Source organism: Notothenia coriiceps, unplaced genomic scaffold (genome assembly GCF_000735185.1).
Source record: "Notothenia coriiceps isolate Sejong01 unplaced genomic scaffold, NC01 NC01_scaffold00004486, whole genome shotgun sequence".
NCBI lineage: Eukaryota > Metazoa > Chordata > Actinopteri > Perciformes > Nototheniidae > Notothenia > Notothenia coriiceps.
This window is the reverse complement of record NW_011337187.1, coordinates 214,496-237,584: the sequence shown is the minus strand read 5'-3', so window position 1 is coordinate 237,584 and position 23,089 is coordinate 214,496. Positions and strand designations below refer to the sequence as shown.

General features: G+C 39.5%; 2 protein-coding genes across 2 annotated transcripts in view; one reads left to right on the top strand and one right to left on the bottom strand.

Annotated features, from left to right (window-relative positions):
* Nucleotides 1-23,089, bottom strand: part of LOC104942367 (uncharacterized) — a 54,251-nt gene that overhangs the window by 9,584 nt on the left and 21,578 nt on the right. The window lies entirely within an intron of this gene.
* On the top strand, nucleotides 6,066-16,489 carry LOC104942366 (delta-sarcoglycan-like). The gene is made up of 2 exons (XM_010767580.1): nucleotides 6,066-6,188; nucleotides 12,477-16,489. The coding sequence occupies exons 1-2, from the start codon at nucleotides 6,093-6,095 to the stop codon at nucleotides 12,660-12,662; spliced, it is 282 nt and encodes a 93-aa protein (XP_010765882.1). The 5' UTR covers nucleotides 6,066-6,092; the 3' UTR covers nucleotides 12,663-16,489.

The window sequence follows — 23,089 nt, the reverse complement described above, 5'->3', positions numbered from 1 at the left end:
CAGGTGGTAGGACGGGCAGAGGTAATGAGGGTAAGAACCTCACTTGGAGAGACAGGGGAGAAGGAGGTTAGTGTATGGGTGAAGGGAGGGTCTGGTGACCTAGCGGTGAGTAAAGGTGAGTCAGAAAAAGAAGAATGAATATCATCAACCTTTTTTTCAAAGTAGTTAACAAAGTCGCTTGACAGAAGGAAGGAGGGGGAAGGGGCTTTGGGGGGGTCCAAGAGGGTGGAGAAGATGGAATATAGTTTTTTGGAATTGGAAAAATGTGAAAGAAAGTGCTTTTTGCCTGAGAGATCGAAGAAGAGAAAGAGGAGAGGAAAGCCTGATGTTTGGATTTCCACCATTTCCGCTCAGCTGCCCGAAGGATGGTTCTATTAACACGCAATGCGTCATTTAGGGAGTAGGAGGGGACTGACGAGCCTGCCGAGATGTGAGAGGACAGAGAGAGTTCAGAGAGGATGAGAGAGTAGAGAGGAGAGTTTCTGCAGCAGAGTTTGGAGGCAGGAGTTGGAACGAGTCAGATGAAGGGAGGGCTGAGAGCACCGATGAGGCAAAGGTAGAAGGGGAGAGGGAACGGAGGTTACGGCGGACAGGTGCAGGTTGAGAAGAGATTAGGTTGTTATGTTTGGAAAGGGGTAGAGAGAATGAAATGAAGAAGTGATCGGATGTGTGGAGCGGGTTTATAGAGAGGTTAGAAGTAGTGCAGTTCCTTGAGAATATGAGATCAAGGACATTGCCAGCTTTATGAGTTGGTGGGGATGGAGACAGTGAGAAAGCAAAGGCGGTTAAAAGAGATGTTAGTTCAGATATCTTCCCCGTCTGGAGGTTGAAGTCTCCGAGAAGTACAGCGGGAGGGCCAGTTTCAGGGATGTGTGAGAGGAGATTATCTAATTCCTCCAAGAAGTCCCCCAAGGCGCCTGGTGGACGGTAGAGAACAACAATGGTTAATTGTATAAGATGGGTTACTGTGACGGCATGGAATTCAAAGGTGGAAGGAGTGAAGTTAGGTAGCTTGAAGAGGGAAAAGCTCCATTTGGGAGAGAGCAGGAGACCAGTGCCACCTCCTCTGCCAGAGGGTCTGGGTGTATGGGAGAAGGAATATGCTGTGGAGAGAGCTGCTGGGGTGGATGTGTTGGATGGAGTAATCCAGGTCTCCGTGAGAGCAAGGAAATCCAGAGACTGCAGGGAAGCGTAGCCAGCGATGAAGTCAGCCTTAGGAACAGCTGACTGGCAGTTCCACAGGCCCCCTGAAACTAGATGTTGGATCTCAGTGGAGCATGTGGGATAGACGAGAGCAGGCCGGTTATATCGATTAGGAGATGCACGGGGCCAGTGATAATTGCGAGAGGATACATGAACAGGAATGGAGAATATACACATGTTTCAGCATGAGGGGATAAAAACACCGGCGATACTTAGCTCAGTCAAAGTAGGATTTCCCTCCTCTTTGCCTCCCTCATGACTCCTGCAGGACACTATTGTCTTTGTCAGTCTTAGAGACTCCCGCAGGACTCTATTGTCTTTGTCAGTCTGAGGCTCCAGGAAAGTGCTGCCTAAAATGGACACCAGTCCTGATTGCTGAGTTCTCACAGCTGTGGGGCCAGGCCCCTTTATTTAGTTAACTCTCTGCAGCTGATGGGCAGCAATAGGAAATTGAAACTGGATTAATCCTGAGTTCTTAATGAAACTTTAAGTTTACAATTACATTAAACCCTAGCTAATACAGTTATGAGGTTAACCCTTAATACAGTTCCCCCTAGTCAATAAAGCCCTTAGTGTTTAATGTTTAAATCAAAGTAAACCCTAACAACCAGTTAGTTCTGTTGTAAGGTTTCTGTAAAAATAATTGTCCCAAATCTCTGCCTGAAAACACTTTAGCGGTTTTGAGATTAAAATCACAATTTCAATCAGATCAACTACAGAACATTTATACAGAGCACACTGAAACAGAGAAGTCTAAAAAACAAAGTGTTACTCACACAGTTCTAGAAGTCAGCAGCAGTATCCTATCTTAAGTTGAGTTGCAGACTGACATTTTACTAATACAAATACTGTGTACAAAATCACTACTTAAGGTGGCGTTTGCCATTACCATAACCTGAGCGTTCTCTGAACAAGAAAGAAGAATCAGGAAAAATAGGACGCAAATTAGGATACCATATCCATGCTCTGTCTTCTTGAATGTCACAGTGATATCTTTTTTTCCCCCTCTCTACCCTTGTCATCCTCCACACCTTCAGCTTACTCTGGATCAGTAATAGAGAGGATGGTGTGTTACCCAGAAAAATATCGGGCCGTTCACAAAGCCCCGCGAAGCAATAAGCTGCTCTCGTATCGGCCGAGATTGCCATTTAACCTATGATTCGCAGCTCATTTCCACTCACCATAGCTTACATTTTTTATAACAGCAAATTGTTCTGACCACTGTGTTCATACCGCACAAGAAACAGTTGCAGATAATTCAAAGAAGGCGATGTTGCCAAGGACAAAAGAAGCAACGTGTCGAGCTGAAGGAGATTAAGAAAGCTGCCCACAGCTTTCAGATTGTGCAAGTTTACAATTTCTGTCATGTCAAAAACCTCAAATAATTTCTGTTTTTATCTGAAGGCTGGCAATATGAGGAGGAAGCTTGAAAAGTTATTAACCTTTGATCCCAGTTGCAGATACCGAATGCTGCCAAGAAAAGAGTGAGAATGGATAAAAGGATGTACAAAAGTTAAATAAAAAAACAAGAAAGAGCAAAAGGAAACTTTATTGATCGCTGCGGGGGAAATGTTGTGGCAACCATAAAAGCCAAAGGTGACAACAGGATATAAAGATAAAAATGGAAATCAAGTGGTAAAATACAATAAGGTGACTTGTTATTAATGGGTGAGATGACCTTATTGCATGCATTCTTTACAGCTACAGGTTGCAATGTGTACAATGGGTGTTGGTTACATTCAAGCCTTTTCAAAAAAGTCTGCTATTTATTTTTAGTCTGGAGAAACTTTTCTTGTAAGCCATATTCGTAGCCGCTGCACTCAAAAAGCCTAAAAAGCTTTCAAAGACAGACTATGTATTCAATGTAGATATTCATTAAATAGAAAAAAGGTAATATTAGAAAAAGGCGAAGGAAATAGAAAAAAATAGACAAGCACTGTGGAAAGGAAATGAAAATGACTGTAACCCGCACACATAAAGGTTTTCTCTTCTGACTCCCTGAGGACCAAACTTGGAGCAGGAACGCCTTTAGAGGGAGTATTTCACATCCATACACACCAAATCCCCCTGAGTTCTTTTCAATGCTAAAGAAACATATTTTTCTCCCTCCTCAGAGTCTTTTTAGTCGGGGTAAAGAGCAAGAGCAAGGTGCTGCAACATAGATCCACTGCACTCTGTCATATTATGGACTACACCTTCTTAAGTATGCAATAATTCCCTGTGAGGAATTCATGTCCTGAGGTAAAAGGCGTTGGGCCAGTCTCCACAAATTGGTTTATTGGGTGTTTAAGGATGCCCAACACCAAACTCCACCATCCAATGAGCTCTCCATGCATCGTTGAGCTCTTAAGGTCTAAAGCGTTTCATTATTCTCACCACAACCCCTGTGGGATCAATGTTTACTCTCTAGTTTTGTAAAGCATAAAAAGTTATCCATGTTGACTTAATGTTCAGTTTTAAATTGTGCTGTCTCTAATCTGTTGTTATATGCCCTCTGGTGGCATTGGTTAGTGAGAATACAAATGGATTGTGTCAACACTGTTGATTCAGGCAAAAACAGAGAAACAAACAGAGACTGGCTAATGGGGTGATTGATTGGTCTGATGTGTTTAGAGTTGAGTGGAATCAAAAAACTGTTTATTTCAACAATTGTATCCAGAACTTGTTTAAAATCATCCTATAAAATCTGACTGATAATGAAATTGCTACAATAGTGAGGCAACGATTAAGTGCATTTAATACTTCGCCATTTTAGGCTAACCAATTAATATGTGTTAAGGCATGACCCTCTGTGGTAGAGATTAAGGTGTATATAATATAAGGTGCATTCAAGTTTGTCTGTACTGAAACAGAAGTTAAACTTGCTGCCGTTTATTTATTTCCCTCAACGTTTAACTTCTGTAATATACAACAACATACTGTGCTGCATCTCCTCTCACCTCTCCTCTTTTTTGGGGGAATTTGGGTCACCACTGTTCATTTAAGCTGACAGGAGCAAATTCAAGGAGTGACACCAGCCGACTGTAGGGAATTACATTATAAATTAGATAGTTCTTCTTCAGTCATTTCCTTCTCCAGATTTTCTTCTTGGATATGTGAATATGTTTTCAAGGTCCAAAAAGAAGGCTCATGGGCAAAAAACTAAACCCACAGCTTATGCCGACGCTGATCCTACACTGACACATTAACATAGAAATACTTACTTAGACCCTGAACACAAGGGGATGATAGATAACATTTACTGTATCCGTGCATAAAAAAATAACCTAGATGTTCCTCGCTTAGAACAAAAGCCCCAAATCCTCCAGCACAATACAGTGTGTTTTATCAATGAAAACCTTCCCTATGGAGAAAATATCACAGGTTCTATCCATGCCTGCCGTGGTGACAGGAAGACAGGAAGTCTACAGAGACCTCCTTTGCAGGTCTGAATCTACTGAAGCGTTCTGACACCTTTGCTTCTTCCTCTAGAAATCGGCTTGTGGCTTTGAGGGGTTTTGTCAACACCGGAAAAGGAGTTGGCTGACATTAAATCCTCGTACAGAAAATAGTAAACAGCCACAGCATGCAGGTGGGCTGTGATGTCAGATCAACTCAATTTAAACTCCATTCACTGTGGTGTTCCACAAAATCGTTTCTTGCTTCTGAATCTTTCTGAAAACCAAAGCAAGTTTTAGACATTAAGACTGAGGATGTAATGCCCCTGTTTTAGGGGCAGGAGCACAACAATGAACAATAAAAGGCTTTTACTTCCATAGTCCCCAAAATCCTCTGAAAACAAGTTGTTAACGACCTGAAGTTCATCAATCACATTAAGACATTTATAAAGTCAGACTTAAAAATATATCAAGGATGTAAGGACGTAAGTCTAAGCAAGATTTGGAAAAACTTGTCCATGCTTATCCTTCAGTATACACTCCACTGTAACGGGGTCTTTTTAGGGTCTTATTAAAAAAGTTATTAAGTAGTTTATAGAGCTCCAGCTGATTGGGAACGCTTTTGCTGGAGCCCTCACTGACACGAAGAAAAGTGGGTCACATCCCTCCAGCTCTGAGGTCTTAACACTGGTTTCATGCCAAAGAAGTTAGACCAAAATGCGTGTTGTATTTTCCGCTACATCATGAGCCATCAAGAACTCTCAGGATCAGTTCTGCACTTTGTCCCCAGATTCAAAACTTTAGGAGAGGGCAAGTTTTTATCTGGAACAAACTTTTAAAACAAGGCTATCCAATAAGGATTATTTCTTACTCTTAACTGTTACATTGAATATTTTTATTTTACACGTGTCTTGTTCTATTTTAGCCTGTTTTATTGAGCATTTCTTTTGTAATTACTTCTGTTTGTATTTAAAAGTTCTTCATAATCTCCTTATTTTTCACTTTGTTTTATATGTGTTTAATGTTATGGGTAAAGCACTTTGAATTGCATTGTTGTTTGAATGAGCTATACAAATCAACTTTGCCTGCCTTAAAGTAAAATAACTTATACAACAGTATTTGTGTCTACTCTCCTTACATAACTAAGCATGATGTCAATCAAAAGGGGGGGGGGTTCTCATTCCCGGCGTTTTGTTTTTGTTATTTGCGAAAGTGATAATAATCTCTTAAGAATTGTGCAGTGTCAGGATGACAAATTGCTTAAACAATCTAATAAACAGGCTGCTTGAAAAATTGTTTCTTTAGTTTACCAGGTTCCAATTAGGCTGTCCAATTTAACAAGATGGAACAACGTCTAATACTCAACAAACTAGGGATATTCACAGAATAAACGTACATATATTTAATTGTTGTAAGAATCTTCTCTACTACTCATGCAAACAGTTTTCAGGAATACATGTGTTGTGCCTGTGTGTCACCCTCAGGCTGGAGTCTCCCACCCGGTCCTTACTTATGGAGGCTCCTAAAGGCATCCAGATCCTGGCTGAGGCCGGAGACATTCAGGCCATCTGCAGGAACGAGCTGCGACTGGAGTCCAAAGACGGAGAGGTGCGTCAACCTAAAGTGCAAATGAACTTTTTGTCTGTTTGAAAGTCGAGAACTTCACCAACTCAAGTCTTATTGCCATGGCTTAGGCGATGATGGCATTACTCATTATAAAAAGAGAATTGCTGAGACCTGGCAACACTGATAAATCACTCAAATCTAGTCTGATAGGTCTGAATACACAGTCAGAACTTATTTAAGGTAAGAAAAATACTTCTTCCAGCTTTGACGTGGACTATACTTAGTGTAACCATGCACAAACAGTTGTCCTGTGCAATGAGTGAATATTAATATTGTGATATTTGTATCACTGGTATCCTCATGAAGTGGGTTAGACAGTTTGGTATTAATATAATGGAACGAGCTCTAAGGGGCTGTGTAAAGATATATTGGAGTAGTGTCTACCTGAGTGAAGAATGAAGTCACGCTCCCTCTTTGCCCTTTTTCTTTATTAGCACCATTGGCCTTTTCATGATAGAAATATTGACAGGTTGTGTGTTATTAAATAATAATTGTAATGATGGTTCAATTCTATTAAGCTACTTTGATTTCTGTGTCTTGGTATTGGACATGCAGACTTTCTGTCATGAGTTGGGATACCTGACCAAACAAAGTATAAAAACACTTTTTTTGTTGGTTAAATGCAGTCCTCTTATGTCTAAAAAGCCTTATACACAAATACTAAAACTCCCACTCTGTGTATTGGCAAGGGTATGAGTCATCTTGTATTGTCCTCAAGCCATACTGGCTGATAAGGCTTCTTCTCAATTGAAAATGGTGCCTGTCCAAACTTATTTTTAGCAAACAACAATCCAAACAATAGTGGACCAGGACCAGCTTTGGCTTCTGGCAATTTCCCACATACTGGCCGTCCACCAGAATCTGTTAGAGCCTCACAGAAGAAGAGCAGGAAATTAGAGAACAGAAGTTGATTTGTTTTTCTCTTTTTTATGCTTATATCCTCCTTTCATTTCCTAATTCAGTTGTCTGAGGTTCTTTCGCATGTGTACTTTAACAACTTTCATCCACTTTCCATTTTCCTATCTTATCTGAACCCCTCCTCCTTTCTCTGTCCTCCTTCTGTCTTTAACTTTGCTTTTTTAACCTTTTTTATCATTTTTTCACTGATTCCCTCGTCATTCTCATGCTACTTCTTTATTTCTTTCCTCCCTGCTCTTAAATTCCTCCAAACCTCGTCTGATTCGTTACACGCATCAGTCCTCACATTCATCACGCTCGGCTGCGCTGATAAAAGAATGTACCTCCTTGCGTTGCAGCAGTTGTGTCATGTCAGATCTGTTTAAATCACCGAAAGGAGGATTAGGGAGAAGAAAGTGTTTAAAAACTTTCCCACAACAACATTTAAATACATGAAGACAGGCTCTGATATGGGATTGAGGAAGAGAGACACTGTTTCTGGAAAGTGTTCTTGGATTCAGTTTAGTTCAATTAAAAATAACTGCAGTAGCCACGCCCACAGCACATCAGTTTTCACGGCTGTGTGATCCACAGTAAGGCTGTTAACTTATGATGGTCAATTCACATAATTAGAAATACGTTCTCATGCTCCATTAGCGTGCAAAATGTCCATTTGTCAAATCTTTCACACACACACATACTCACACACACTCTATCCCCTCTCCTCAGGACCCCCTTGGCACCACCACTGCAATTACAGAGTGTCTTTGGTCATTAGACACCCACAAACCACACAGGCCGATACAGAAATAGACACACACACACACACACACACACACACACACACACACACACACACACACACACACACACACACACACTCTATCTGAAGCTATTCACAGTCACATAACTAACACTTATTAAGGGTGACCTCACTCAGTCTGATCATCCGGTTTAAGATGTCAGTGTGCTTTTTCCGAACCATGTACAGCAGTGACTTATTGGGGTACTATAATATCATGCAACATCACAGCTGGGTGTAGTCACAATTACAGACCACAACTACACCCAGTGTGGTTTATCCATAGACTCAATCAAATAGGGCCAGAGTGTCTGTGATATCACCCACGGGTTTCTGAAGATATGATGGGAAGCTGAAAGTAGGCTGTTCTCCAGCATCTTGGCTGTCTAACTCCTGGCTAATCTAAAATAATTGCATAGTTTAAGGGACCCACCAGGGCAAATATTTAGCAGCTAACAACATACGAGAGCACCAACTTGTAACTCAAGGCTGCCTTCCATTTAAACGTTTTATTTTTGTTGGGTTAGAGTTAGAAGTTTCAATTCTACTTGGTAATCGATAATATCATCAATACCTTAAATTACCTACCAATACCCAGCCTTATAATTTGTATTTGCACTATACATGATAACTACAGTGGTAGTGCATTGGGTTCTGGGCCCTGGGCTGACCCACATTCAGTGCTGTGCTTGAACGCATCTTATAGACAATGATGGATGCTTTAAACTGCTGCCGCTTTTCTGACATTGAGTGTAATTGTTGAGGTTGCATGACTGATTCTTCCTCTACCAGGTTTTACTTAGTGTATACAAGTGTAGAGTAGGCTTACATCTCCACTGTGTTGCAGGTAGGAAATTCCTAATAAATGAATATGAGACAACATTGAAAAAAGTTCATTCAAATGTATCGAAAGTCGGTTCGAACTACCTGGGTATTTGTCAGTTAAAAAATCAGAAAATGATTCCTACCTTTCACTCTATGTATATACTTCATGTTCTTTGTTCTATGCTAGTGTACAACCATGAGCACAAGCCTCAAACACACACACACACACACACACACACACACACACACACACACACACACACACACACACACACACACACACGGAGGTCTACCCTGTTTGCCCCTCGTGGTGAAAGATTTGCTCAACAGCAGCTGAGGAAGTCAGCTGAGACTCTGCTTTAAAAGGGTTCCAGGTCATTTGATGGTGATGCCTCCCAGAAGTGCCCGGTAATGGCTCCTTTACCTTTTATATGGCTGGAGAGCTCATTCCCTCCTCGGCCAGTGAGACAGCAGCCCTGTATGAGCCCCAGGAGGCTGGTAGGGAGGAAGGATGAGAGGGGAGAGGGATAGGATTCATGCAGCAGTGCTTTGTTTCTGCGCAGAGGGAGAAGGGCAGTTTTGTTCAATCAATGAGGGGTTGAAGAGGGTAAAATGAGTGGATGAGAAGCTGTGTGCGAGTATGTGTTTGTGGCGTTGTAGTAAGGAATTTTCTAGTATCTTGCTCTTTTTGTATTCCTCTAGAGAGAAAAGGAATGACCTGGGACTCAGCAGACATTGAACACATTTTTGTTTTTGTTTTGCCATCCATTTTGTTATCTTCGTTATTGTGTCTAAGGCATTACATTGTTAAAAAATATAAAATGTCGGTTGTAATTTGCTGATAAATATCTGACTGGCACAGCTGTTTTTTTTGTCTGTAAGCATGGATCTCGGAGTGTTTTTCGCAATATCTTCTGGCTATTCCCGGTTTTGAGAGAATTACTTTTACCATTCACCTATGTGTTGTCTCATGCTTCAGAGATTCAATCTGATAACCTTTAGGTGACAAGCTCTCTTGTCCTGTAGGCTACAATACCAGGCAGATGCATTCTGGGTGGCTTTTCTCATGGATATCACTCTGCCATATATCAGAGCTCACGCTCAAAATCCAGCAAATGACCTTTATCATTCTCTTCACTCATACACTGTCGGTGTGCACTGAATATTAGAAAGAGCTGGAAGAACGAAGGAAAAGTTCTCTCACACAAGATCCGTTGTCAGGGAAATTGCATAGTTGCGAATTGAGTTCAATCTCTAGACTACTTAATATTCTAGGAAACCAACAAAGTGGAGTGCTAGGGTTTTATATGCCAAAGACACTATTTGTGTGAGTACAATCCTGTGAGTTAGAAGTTCTGCAAAGAAAAACAAAAGCTTAGCAACGGAGAGCGGGTGAAAAGATTTGCTTTGAGAGCAATTAGAGTGAAGAGACAAGAAGAGACACATGCTTCAGCGGGGGCTAGCTTAGGTAAAGATTAAAGGGGAAAAGACGATTATTTTAGCCTATAAAGAAAGAAAATGGGTTCCTCTTCTGGTCTGAATGAAGAGTGAGGATCTTAGGGAGGTTGAACGTACTGTATAATAAGTTGATGAAGTTTATCAAGGTGAGGCGATTTGAGTAAGATTGAAGAAACTGTAGCTGGTTTTCTGCCAAAAGTCACATATCCTGACCATCGACCTGAGTCAGTCGTGTCCAGTTGGCCTCAGTCCAAACACCTCAATTCACTATACTGTAAGCTACTTAACTTGGACTTGTCCTTTGTGGGTTAAATGTCCAAAGTCACTATTAGTCCAGACTTCAACCTCATACAATGAATTGTGATTTCTGAAAGGTGTGAATGCTTTCAAACAGAACTAATATAGGTAGTATGGCCCTAAATGGGTTGTACTTACAATCGGCACTACAATCTAAACCCATGTTTCACCCATGCAGAAAAAAAAGATCCATATTTATCAGAATACGCGGATGTTGTGCTATCTTAAAGATAGTCAGATGTTTGAATGTTTATTGATTGTTATGTGTATACCTGCCCAAGGACTGCATGGAAATCAGTTTACAGCTATAATCTGGCATAGCATCTCTTATCTTTGAGATTAAGTGTCCTATCATGCTAAATGCACTTTTTGATGTAGTTTATACATACAGTCAGGGAACTCAAAAAGTGTCAGAAAATAAAACCCTCTCTCTTTTCCTCCTTACCCACATCTCTAAAAACGGGGGTACAACGGAGCAACCCTGTCTCCTAAAAATTACATTCCCACAGAATTAAACTGCATTCTCAATTACGTTTAGCTAGAAACTTATTTTCTCCCACTTTAGACGTTTGTTATGAATACATTTATTTTTTCTACATATCTTCTAGAAACATATTTTCTCCCACGTTACGTTTCTTATGAACGCATCTTAAATACATTTATTTTCTACATATCTTTGCCATATATTGTCTTGCTTATAATAATGATAATAGTCATTTATAAATATCATTTTAGAACACACATTTGAAATCGAGAATCGGGCTCGATATATGGTTAAATTAAAATCAGTAGGCGAGGCAGTCATTTCGCCAGCTGTTACTCTCATGAGCGAGGCAGAAAATAATAGTTTTAACATGCCAAAAAGCTGCTGTGTCGTTTATTGCACATCAAACATTAAAACAAATCCAGAGTTACGTGTTTCTGTACTTCCTCTAAGAAGTAAGGACAGTAAAAGAAGATCTCTGTGGCTTCAGGCTTGACCGCCGTTCAAATGACAGCGTTGGTTTCCCCAAAAGTGGGCGGGGCTGTAAAGTGACGTAGATTCTACTCTCATCTATTATTCAAAACCATTCTATTTATTCTCACGTAAATTACATGCCAGTGTTTTATCTTTTTATTTAGCGATTTGTTTTTGCAAGTTTAACTGGGAATGTTTTCATGTTCGCTGATTGGATGTTTTAGCCGCAATGCACGTTGGGATGTGGTGTTAATGCGATATGATATCCGAAAAAAAAATCAGAGTTTAGGATGGCCGAAGACACTACACTACCCATAATCCCCGGCTATCGTTTGGGACTACAGTCCCGTTGACAAACCCCGTGATTAATCTTCAAGCTCTGGGATTGGATGTTGGAGTGGCAGTGCGCCAAGGTTACGCCGAGCGTCAAGCTCTTTGAAATGGAACGAAACCACGGCAGACTATTCAAAACTGGACTCTAACGCCCCCCCAGAACTACACATGCTGGCTATTGTGTTTCGCAACATGTTCTCTATGGCACGTCTCTACTGGGAATTGTAGTTTTAAAAGACAGGTGTGTCTACATTGGAATTACATCTTCATTACTGAAGGAAAAATACTTTACCTAGTGTTTGTTAACTGGGTTTTTGGATGATGGGAGACACATCTATGGAATCACAATAATATATGCCTAGAAATAGCATAATAGGAGATAGCACTGTTGCACGTCGGTCCTGCTCATCAGGTAAGACAGGTTTATATGTGTAGCACCCTGGTAAAAAAAAATCATCAAATCATTATAAATATTGAATTATTTGCAGCCCAGCGCAAAGTTGCATATATTTCCTTCGCACTGGGTCTGAATACGTGTAGCAAAAAAACATGATCTCAAAAACCTTTTTTCTGTTTCTTTAACAACTTCAAACTGGATTTCTACATGTTCAACCTCTTTGACTTCACCTCCCACTTGATATACGCTCATTATGTCTCCTCCCTTCTTCCCATCTCACCGGTTTTCTCTCTCTCTCCTCAGATCTCGCTGGATGCTCGGAGGATTCGCCTGATGCGGTTGCCTGAGGGGAAGGCCTCCACCAGCTCCTCGTCCTCTGGGAACAGGCAGACTGTCTACGAGGTTTGCGTTTGCCCGAACGGGAGGCTTTTCCTGTCCCAGGCGGGCACTGGATCCACCTGCCAGATCAGCAACAATGTCTGCCTCTAGGACTAATATATACATATATAAATAAATAAACAGATATCCTGAAAGACAGACGGCCAAAGACGGATAGATGTTCACATATTGCCCGCCTCCAGGACTGATAAACAGCAATCACAGACACAACATACAAAGACTGCCAGAGCTGATGGAAATATAAACAATAACAGATACTGTAACTATACAGACACACTGATGTATACACTTCACAAACAATCGCAAACAATCAGACTGATATTTAGGCTCAACCAATATGTTTCAACAGGCCAATACCGAGAATCTTGGATTGAAGCTGCGGACAGCTGATCTTTTGTGCCAATATTTCAACACTAAAAGATATTTTCTCCCCTAATTTTATACGTTTCTGAAAGGAAAAGCCTTTGAAATCAGCATTTACAGCATCACGGACAATACAACTCTCCACTGAGTGTCACATACTGTACATCTCTCTAAGCTCTTTATACATAAAGTACAGCACGAGTTACATGGTTTTAAACTGAATTACATGAATAAATGGAAAAACGTGTTTTATTGCAGGTTTTAAAAAGGTTTTAACACTGAGATCAGAAAGATATTTCAAACTAGTTGCATAGAAAGGGCACTGACTGGCTGATATTAATATTATTTAACAAAAGGACAGTATTGATTATATATCGGTCTCAACCTATACCTGACTCTGCTATTTATTTATAGCATACAAACATGAGGATGCAAACTTGCTTACAGACATGCATTCACACATTATACACATTTAACATGGTGTATGCACACACTCACTCTCTTTGCTCGTAGGAGCCTGCTGGTAGAAACTGAGAGGAGAATTTCCAGAGATTTACTAAAAGAGACACCGATCTGTTCCTTTTCTCTCTCAAGAGTGTTTCAGAACGAGAATCACTAGGGTGATAACCCATAGCAACAGGCCACTCCCCCTCCCCTCCGTTTTTCTTCTCATTTTTCCTCATTTCTCTTTTTTCTTCTCCGCAGCGAAGATAAGTGAAGGATTCATACTTTTGCTGTTGTTCATAAAGCATTTGTAAAGCCCATAGGCATGCTGGAAGCACTTAATTAAGGCCAATCCTGACCAAATTGGGTCAGGATATAGGATGGTGTAATGCAGTGGTTCTCAACCCAGGGGGTCCACAAGATTATTTCTGAGGGTTGCCAGATGGTTATGCAGAGACGGAAAAAAAAAACATTAATAATAAAATAACCTATTTTAGACGAGGGAAGGTTTTTTTTTTACATATCATTGCCTGTAACAGTGTTATCATTTGCCTTAGAAAACGAAAAGTGTATTGTGTGTTTGTGAGTGGGGAATTTCTGTGTCAGGGGGAGAGAAAGTCAGATTTAAAAAAAACAGCGTGCCGAGAGTACATTTAGCGACGCTGTTCAAGGTAAACAAACACTAAAGAGATTATTCTGGGGGTGGTCACGACTCAAAAAGGTTGAGAACCACTGGTGTAATTGACAAAAGGACTGCATGGCTTATGAGTTTAATGGATACTTCAGCTCAGCCAAAACACAGACAAATAAGGTTTTCAGTTTACCAACCCGCTTTCACTATGGACTTTGCTTTGGGATGATGTCACTCATGTTAAATATTTTTTTCTGGTTTGGCACATTTGCAGGATGTGAACATGGAAATAGTTCTGCCTTGAAAACCTTAACCTATAAACTACTGGTCTGTTGTGTGTGTTTTCTCTATTTTATTTAATGTAGTCATTCTATTTTTAACTGAGTAAAAAGCTGTTTGATTTTCACATAGTGTTTTGCTTTGCTGCGTAACTGATCTGTCTCCTTAACAATGTCACAACCTGTTATAATGCTTTCTTTTCACACAAAACATTTCCAATGTAAGCTGACGGGAGCTCAGCGGCGGTGGTCACCCTACTGGTTTCTTGCACTGGGATATTTTTTAAAAGAACAAAAACAAACTAATGCGAGCCACTCTGTTGAAAGAGGGGAACTGTGCCTGTGCCTTATGTCAATGCACTTGTGGCAAGAAGAAGCACATCACACAGACTTTCTTTGGCATCAACGAGTAACATAATCTCTGATTTCAGTTCAGCTTCATCCCAATCACAAACCTCTCCCTCTGTGTGAATGCAAAGACCTTCAGCCATATCTGAGTGTAGCCCCCCTGCTGTCAGCACCTGACTTAGCAAAAGGATGAGAGGGTTATATTTTCTATTTACCACTAAACCTCCCCAGTTTGGATATTTTTGCTTTGGTTTTTTGATCAAATATTCTGTGTGAAAACATGTATGTGTTTCTGTTCATGTAAAATGTTATCTTAAAAGTTTCTCAAACAAGGCTATGTGTTCATTTCTTCCCATCTGGTGTCCTAAGATGTCAACAGCATTTTCATTATTTGACTTATTTGTTTATTTGATACCACAGCACTGTATTACAGCACCAGAGCTCTATTCTAACCCCAATATAATCATAATTAACACTACAACTACAGCGGACTTCCCACAAGTAAGTTTTCTAAAAAGCATCACATTTAAAAACTCGGGAAGTAGATGTAAACAAATTGGTTGCGTAATGATTCTGTTTAGGCAATATAGGTGAATTTGCAACGGCCAATACTTAAATATTTCTAATAAAAATATCTTAAAGGTTTTACTGTTCATACTGAAGGTGTAAGAAACAGAAGTGTTGCCATAGGTAACAGCCAACAACACAGAAGCATCATCATTAGCATTATAATTCCAAAAAACGTGGCATTAATACATGGTTTACTTGATAAGGCACCAGATTTTGACCTTTTCTGATGGAAACACTTGACTACGTGACGAGACGTAACAATCTGGGTTACAACAGAAACTACATCTTGTGTCTTGTGAACACTCCTGAACATACCCATAGTACCCATGACATTTATTTATATCTTATGATGTTTAAAGCGTTACATCCTTTTAAAGAGTCAGGTGTACCGACCCTCTCGCTGTCTCTCAGCTTCTCTGTCGCTATGTATTAAAGGACTCTCAGAAATATTTCAGATGATATACGCCGACGAAAGAGAAACACTGATCTTTTGCAAAAAGGAAAGCCTTTTTATAATGTACATCAGTATGTGTTTATACTAAAAGGGCAAAAATATATATAGGACTCATTGAGTTAGCATGTACAGCAATGCATACAATGTTTGCCTGTGGAGAACAAGCTGGTTTTGTTTTTATGCCTTCTCCTTCCTGTATTACCTGCTGAGGTCAGATGTTTTACACAAACCTGCTTTGTTTCGTTTTTGTTGTTGTTATTGTTGTGTTGGGTTCGAGGTCTTTGCATTCCCCCAAGTGTGCTGTGTGTGTAAATCTGTGCTACTATGAGTGAGCTTTTGTTTTGCTTTTCTGCTCCACAGAAAGTTATGAATGATTCTCAGAGAAACCAAAAGTAAAGAGAAGCAATGAAGGAAAGACATGAGCTGCAACAATGGGATAAATACAGAAATGGGCAACAAAAATATGATCAATTAATGAATCTTCAGATCAAAACCAATATGTTCAATCGGAGATAAACTATTGAGAAAGCAGAAGTATACTTTAACATTGGATTGCGTAATGCATAAATGTTGTAATCAAAGTAACCTACATTTGATCCAATGATGACACTGATGAGGCATGATCCAGTGGATTATATGGCTGATTAAATAATAATATTGCCCGGATCACTTTCTGTGATGCAGCCCTGTGTGTTGTCGCTGAGTGCTCTGTACTTCCTTCCTAACGTCCATTCTGAATATTTACATTTTCCTGCATTCTTCAGTCTGAAACTGCCATTCATGGAGTAGTTTTCAAAGATGCCGAAATAAAAGGCGTTGTTCAAATTGACTGCGGTAGTCATTGGATCCAAAAAAACAACTAGAAATGTTGACATAGTAAATGCAATTGACAATGATTCTCTTTAGGCTCACAGCGTTTTGCCTGAGTGTAATTTAATGCTTTATTCGCCTATCATCAACACTGATGGGACTTTACCACAAAAGGTGGTGAATGTCCCTTCAATATTTAATTGAGTTTTCACTAGACTACAGATAATGGCTCACCATTGACATTTGTAGTTCTTATAGCTAAATTGGTTGTATCGAAGCTGTTAAAAAAAAAAAAAAGATCGACTTTTAAGTACCACAATGATGCTAAGGCAAACGTTTTAAGCACTTGACTGCTCGTTTTTGTTCAATCTTTGTTAAAATGACACCATGTTTTAAATGTTCCAGTATATTTTCCCTTACCTTTTAATTTTGACAGAAAATAATAGAATGAGCAACATAAGATAGTAGCTAGCTAGGAGGCAATGTGTAGCTTTGGATTGTAAAAGTCAGTTATATCTCTAAAACCTAAGAGTAATGATAAGCTGATGTTGCAACAGGCTTATGGTCACATTTATTAAGTTTCCCTTCGTTACTTTCTGTCTTTTCTTTACCTGCTACTCTCAATAAAGTAAATGTATAGTCAAATGTATCCCACTGTTATACAAATAACATGGAATTCAGCTGTGAAGTCAATAATAAGAAAGTCTAAAGTTTTCAGAGGTTCAGAAGCTGGTTTCAGGCATTTGATAAAAATGTGACTTTGATCTGAATGTGATTTGTCTCATCTTTTAAGAAACAGGAAGTTGTCTGTCACCTGCGGCCGAGCATCTCTGGACCAAGTTCCTTTTCATCTTCAGTGCAAACATTTCTGCAACAACGTACAGGGTGAATACCTGGTGAATGGAGGACCGTAAAGATAACACAGAATTATGAGGAAAGCCATTTCCAAAATATCTGTATCCAGCTTGTAGTGTTTATTTCAAGCCATAGATTGTACAGATGCCATTAAGGTCATGTCGTCAGTCTTTAATCTTTGTTCTGTGATTTATTTTGTCCTAAGGGGTGAGTTGCGAATGATAGATATATATATTTATGTTTATACATTCAATTACAATTAAAAAAAAAAGACATAGTGAAATCAGATTTAATCTATCCAAAGAAATTGCTGTTTTATCTCACAATGCTTCTCGATTCATCCAGTTTCCACATTTCCCTGATGTCTTCATCGTCTTCATGGTGCTCTGATGGATCATGATTAATCATATGTGTGAAATTGTTTTCCTGACAGCTTTCATGCCTTTTTCATTGTCTCCGAGCCTTAAAATCATCGAAGGAGATTAGATATTTTCAGTTTGGAATAAAAAGACTCCCTGGAGCTTTTTCGCACGCGTTAATGAAGCTTTTTATTCAAAAGAAAAAGGACTGTATTTTTTAAGAACGAAAAATGTGGACGGTTATTTAAGTCCAGGCCTTTTTTTTTACCAAAGTCAGATATTAAATCTCACAAAGCAGACAAATTAGTCTGTTTAAAGCCGCTGTAGGGCATCACTGGCCACATTCGCTCAGAACTAACTTCACTTTCCTTCAGCGTATTTTAATTTGATGGTTTTCAGCCGACCCTAACGCTTAGCTCTGGCAGAGTTCGTTCTAGGTCATGCCTCCTTTCTTGTTTGCAGTTTTATCAGCAGAGTGAACCATTGCTACCCCAGATTAATCCGGGCTCCTCGCTTTCTTCATCTCATGATGGCAAGCCCACTGCAGAGCAACTGTTTGATCAGAGAAGCTGGCTCAGAGAATGGGACTCAGCGGGTTGACTCATTAGCAAATCTTCACTGAGCGACGGCTAACCTAGAGCTACAGATCTGTTGCGAAAGCATCTGAGCGTGGCGTTTGCGTTTTTGTCCATATATTAAAACAACTGACATTGTCTGCATTAGAGTAAAACTGGCAACAAATCACGTTTAAATGCCTTTTGTAAGAAACTTTTACATTATATTTCTTTATCATAACAATAACTGTCACAGGATAAAAGTCAGGATTGGCGGCTTTCCCATCAATATTCAATATGCCAATTTAATTATGTTAAAAGGGGTTTTGACAATTTTCTTTGAAGCTCTTTCTTTGTCATTTCAACAACACTACTGGCTAAGTAAGGACGTTTCAAAGTCAAGCGTCGTTGTCACAGAAAGGCAAAGATTTTACATGATTGTGTGCCATTTCACAGTGGCTCTTTTAAGAAAAGAGCTTCTTCGTACAAAGAGCCACTCTCCTAAAGATGACTTTTCTCTTGGATTATTGGAATAAGAAGCCCACAAAGCTGAGGGGGAGTTATTGACTGGCTTTCTCTTTGTCTCATGATTCAGCTGAAAAGAGAAAGAAAAAGGCTTTCTCTTTTTATTAAGGATGTTACCTGAAGGGCTGCATGAAAAGGAATGAAGTCTTTGTAATGCATTATTCCTTGAACTACAGTATGAAAATGTTTGAATACACACATAAAGGATTATGGCTTGCGGCTGGTTGGATCAGTGACGCTGGTGCTATTTGTCGAGCAAGTTTCCACAGAGAAGTGATTTCACCTGCGATTAAATATTAAAATCACCTTTTGTCTGAGGCTGGTTTGAATATTTAATGCTTGTCTGACACACTTACAAGTCAGCTGTTTAACGGTGTTGGTTCTGATTGACTCTGCTCAACTGTTGCACGTTTTCTCCTGTATAGTTTTAGTATGGCAGGAAAAGCCACTGCTGTTCCGTGGTTTGATTCTGCTATAAAAGTCCGTTACGTGTCTCTCAGCTCTTTTATCTGATGGATGAAAATGTTATCATATAAGTTTTATTCATCACTTATCCGCACTGGCTGCTGAGATTCGTCAAAAGTTGTGAAGTGTCATGAATTTGTCATTTTGATTTCTTTTTCATCTGCAGTGCGTGTAAAACCTTAATTGTGTCCGAGCTTTTTTTGTGCCTCGTACATACTGGATGGTATTTCAAGATACTTCCGAATAAAGTGCCAGGTGCACCAGGTGGCTGAGATTGAACTGCACATGAATATTAACACATAGCTGCACATTGGAGGTAAATCATCCTCTATTTCAATGTGGCTTAAGTTAATGCTAAATAATCATTTGCTTACTTTGTTAAAGCATAAGAGTTAAATCCTGTGATTGAGATTTGTGAGATTGATAATTTTATTTGCCATTTGTGTTACGGTGAGGGAAGCAAGCAGGACCCAAATGCAGATAACGCTGAAAATGCCTTTATTTCAAGGATTATATAGACAAACGGAACACTCCCCGGGGAACAGTCACCAACAAAAGATGAACCAACACTGAACACAGGAAGAGACAAGACTAAATACAGGGAGGGGACGAGAAACAGCCGGGCAGGGGAGGAGAAACACAAGGGCGACAGGTGAATAAAATCAGACAATTAGACACACCAGGGAAACTAACGACAGGGAGGAAAAACACAGGAAGAAGGACCAGACAATATACAAGGAGGAAAACACCTATTACCAGACATACAAAACTACAACCGTGACATAACATGAGAATCCTGACAATTTGTGTGTCGTTCAGGATTATATAGTTTTTATTTATTTTTTATTTTTACTGTGATGAGAAAGGGAACACATTCTATGCCAAACATAGGGTAAAAAGCCATAATCCAATGAATTATATCAGTAAATGCTCTAAAATGTTGTTTTCTGTATACACAAAAGATTACTTTTAGCTGATACATTGATTTAAATGTAAATGTTTCCTTATTTCCCCTGCAAATTCTTCAAACACCCACAGAGCAAACTTTTCTGTATCTAGAGAATGTAGTTACAAATGTTCACAGATGACAGTTTGCCAAAACTCTTGGCCATAAAACTAGTGTTTTAGAATTTGGAATTTTGGACCTGTTTCAGTTTTGAAAGTCAAAAAATCTCAAGCAATTACTCAGTGCCTGGCAGTGATCTGATCTCACAGAGCCAGATGTGATTTTGTCACTTAACGGTACAAATAAACACTATCGACAAGGGTCACATTCTGGTCTCACATTGCATTAAAACCTGCTTCTACAAAGCACAATCCCCAACGTTGTTGTTACCAATTTGATGCATTTATTAAGAGAGAGATGTGCCCGGATGCAGTCACCACACCTGAGAACTGTCATATATTTGTTTTAATAGTTGTCATTTCCAGACGTGGGAAGTAGTGGAATAAAAATACTTTGTTACTGTACTTAAGTACATTTTTCTGGTATGAGTACTTTACTCCACTACTTATTTTTCTGACTGCTTTTTACTTTTACTTTAGTTTTAATCTGCGTTTGGTGGCGTGATCATTATTATTTAGAGTCATTGCATGCCTATTGATTTTAACACGATCCATGTATCCATAATTTCCTGGTCTTCTCTAAAGAAGAGCGACCAATGAGAACGTTGTAATTTTGCCATTGTTCAGCATCGAAACATTCATTGGCTAACAATGACATTATTGTTATATTAATATAAAGGGAGGTCAATTACTCTTTAAAACAGATGGTAGTTATGGGTACTTTTTACTTAAGTACATTTCGAAGCCCATACTTCTTTACTTTTACTTGAGTAAAGAAGTTTAGTCCATACTCCTACTTTTACCAGAGTATTTTTAAACACGAGTATCTGTACTTCTACTTGAGTAAAGGATGTCTTTACTTTTGCCATCTCTGATCTTTTCCGGCAATTTTTCGTGCCATTATCATGTCAACATAACTCATGGTATAACCACCCTCTTATGATGACAAGTGTTTGGTTATTCAAACTCACTGCAATCTGTCAAGTAGTCAACATTAATTGACTCCTGACTTGTTGGGGATCAGGTGGATTATTAAGGCAAATGGCTTTATCTGTGAGGTGGGAGTGGCAATGGGTTTCTCTCTCTTCTACTGGCAGTTTCCGACTATTTAATGCAGGGTTCAAATGTCTTTAAGATTGGGAAAAGTGCTGTTTTTCTTTTTAGCTCTGAGTTTTTTCACTGCTCAACAAGAAAAAATGTTTATAATGGTATATCGATGTGGACGGCACATGAGCTAAAAGCTCTGGACACCAATGCTAACCCCACCAGGTGATTTCACTTGTTCATTCACAAGGTTTGCTGCTTTCTTTGTATTGCTACCCTGATGGTACTGTCACACCTGATTTTACCAAGTAAAATGTACTCTATTATCTCTTCTACTGCTTTCATTATTTCACAACCACTTCATACTTCAACTTCATAACCAGGGATATAAATGTGAGCCGAATTAGCAACAAAAAAAACTGCACATCTCATACTCTTTCCGGGCTGAAACTGGCAGCAGGTATTACAGACCAGTCCAGACAATGTACTCCCCTTTTTCATCTTTTTTTTTGTGGTCCATTGTGGTCAGTGGTTTGTGCTGACTGAGCTTTGTGTAATGTCAGTATTTTCTCGCTCTGCGGGTGTTGAGGCGCCAACATTTTCTTTCTTCTGCTTTAGGCAGTGCACTCGCTGGTTCGGATCTTAAACTATAAAAATGTTCCTCAGCCCACATACACTGGGAGGAATCACATGAATGATCAACAGTGGTTACACAGTGGTTGCACTCTCACCAGGGAACAATAGTCACATTCATGCATCACTAAATAACAACCAAGCGATGTGAAGAGGGCGAACGTCGATTAAAAGGGCATTGTTGCAGCTAATGTTTAGTTTGCAGAAACTTTAGGAACTGTGAAGGGCATCTTTGTCCACAATCTCTGAGAATTCCTGGTCATTACACTCGCATGCACACATTTTTTCAGAAAGTTCAAAATCTACCGACCGTAGAGCAGTTACTTTGAGGATACTTTATTGTCGTTGGATACTGAGACTCTCACATTTTAGCCTCCGGATTCAGAGAGCATCATAGAAACAGCACTGGTGACAGTTACAAATGACCTTCTAACTGCATCAGACAAAGGACTTGCCTTGTTGGATCTAAGGGCTGCAATCGAGACCATTGACCATCACATTCTATTAAAGAGACTGGAACATCTCATTTGCATTAAAGGAACAGCACTAAACTGGTTTAAACTGATACAAAAACCCAAGTTGTGGTCTTTGTATCAGTTTGAACATGTTAACGATGAATTCTCCTTACACTCCAAAGTCAGTCCCGTAACGTTCTGTACTTGGTGCAATTCTATTCACCTTATATTGCTTCCGATATATGAAAACTTAAAGTTATAAGAAATAAAAGAATAACCCTAAGGACATACTGTAAAACCTGGATGACTTGCTGCTGTTATCTTTAAATATTTTATTTGACTAGATGCTTTTACCTTCTAGTTTCCCCTTCTATCACCTGTATCAAATCAAACTGATTTGTGTCACTATTGCACCTTAACTTGGAGGCATTGCCTGATTAAGGTCCTGACTCTCTATAAACTTTGTTTGTTGACATGATTAAGAGCCTTTAATGAAAAGAGGCTGGAAACAGCAGGAGTTGAGAAGGACTTGTGCAGTGCAAGCTGTGAACTAATTAGCTGTTCAGTGATTGAAGGCTGGCGTACAGGAGCGAACCTTCATGTTCGGCTGTAGTTTTGGAATACCACTGCGGTTCTTTGGCAACTAAACAGTGACAGGATGAAC

Excerpts from the sequence above, each read along its gene's own strand:
- LOC104942366 (XM_010767580.1), top strand. The coding sequence starts at position 6,093 with ATGGAGGCTCCTAAAGGCATCCAGATCCTGGCTGAGGCCGGAGACATT. Across the intron at positions 6,189-12,476 it reads TGGAGTCCAAAGACGGAGAG|ATCTCGCTGGATGCTCGGAG; the intron begins GTGCGTCAACCT and ends CTCTCTCCTCAG.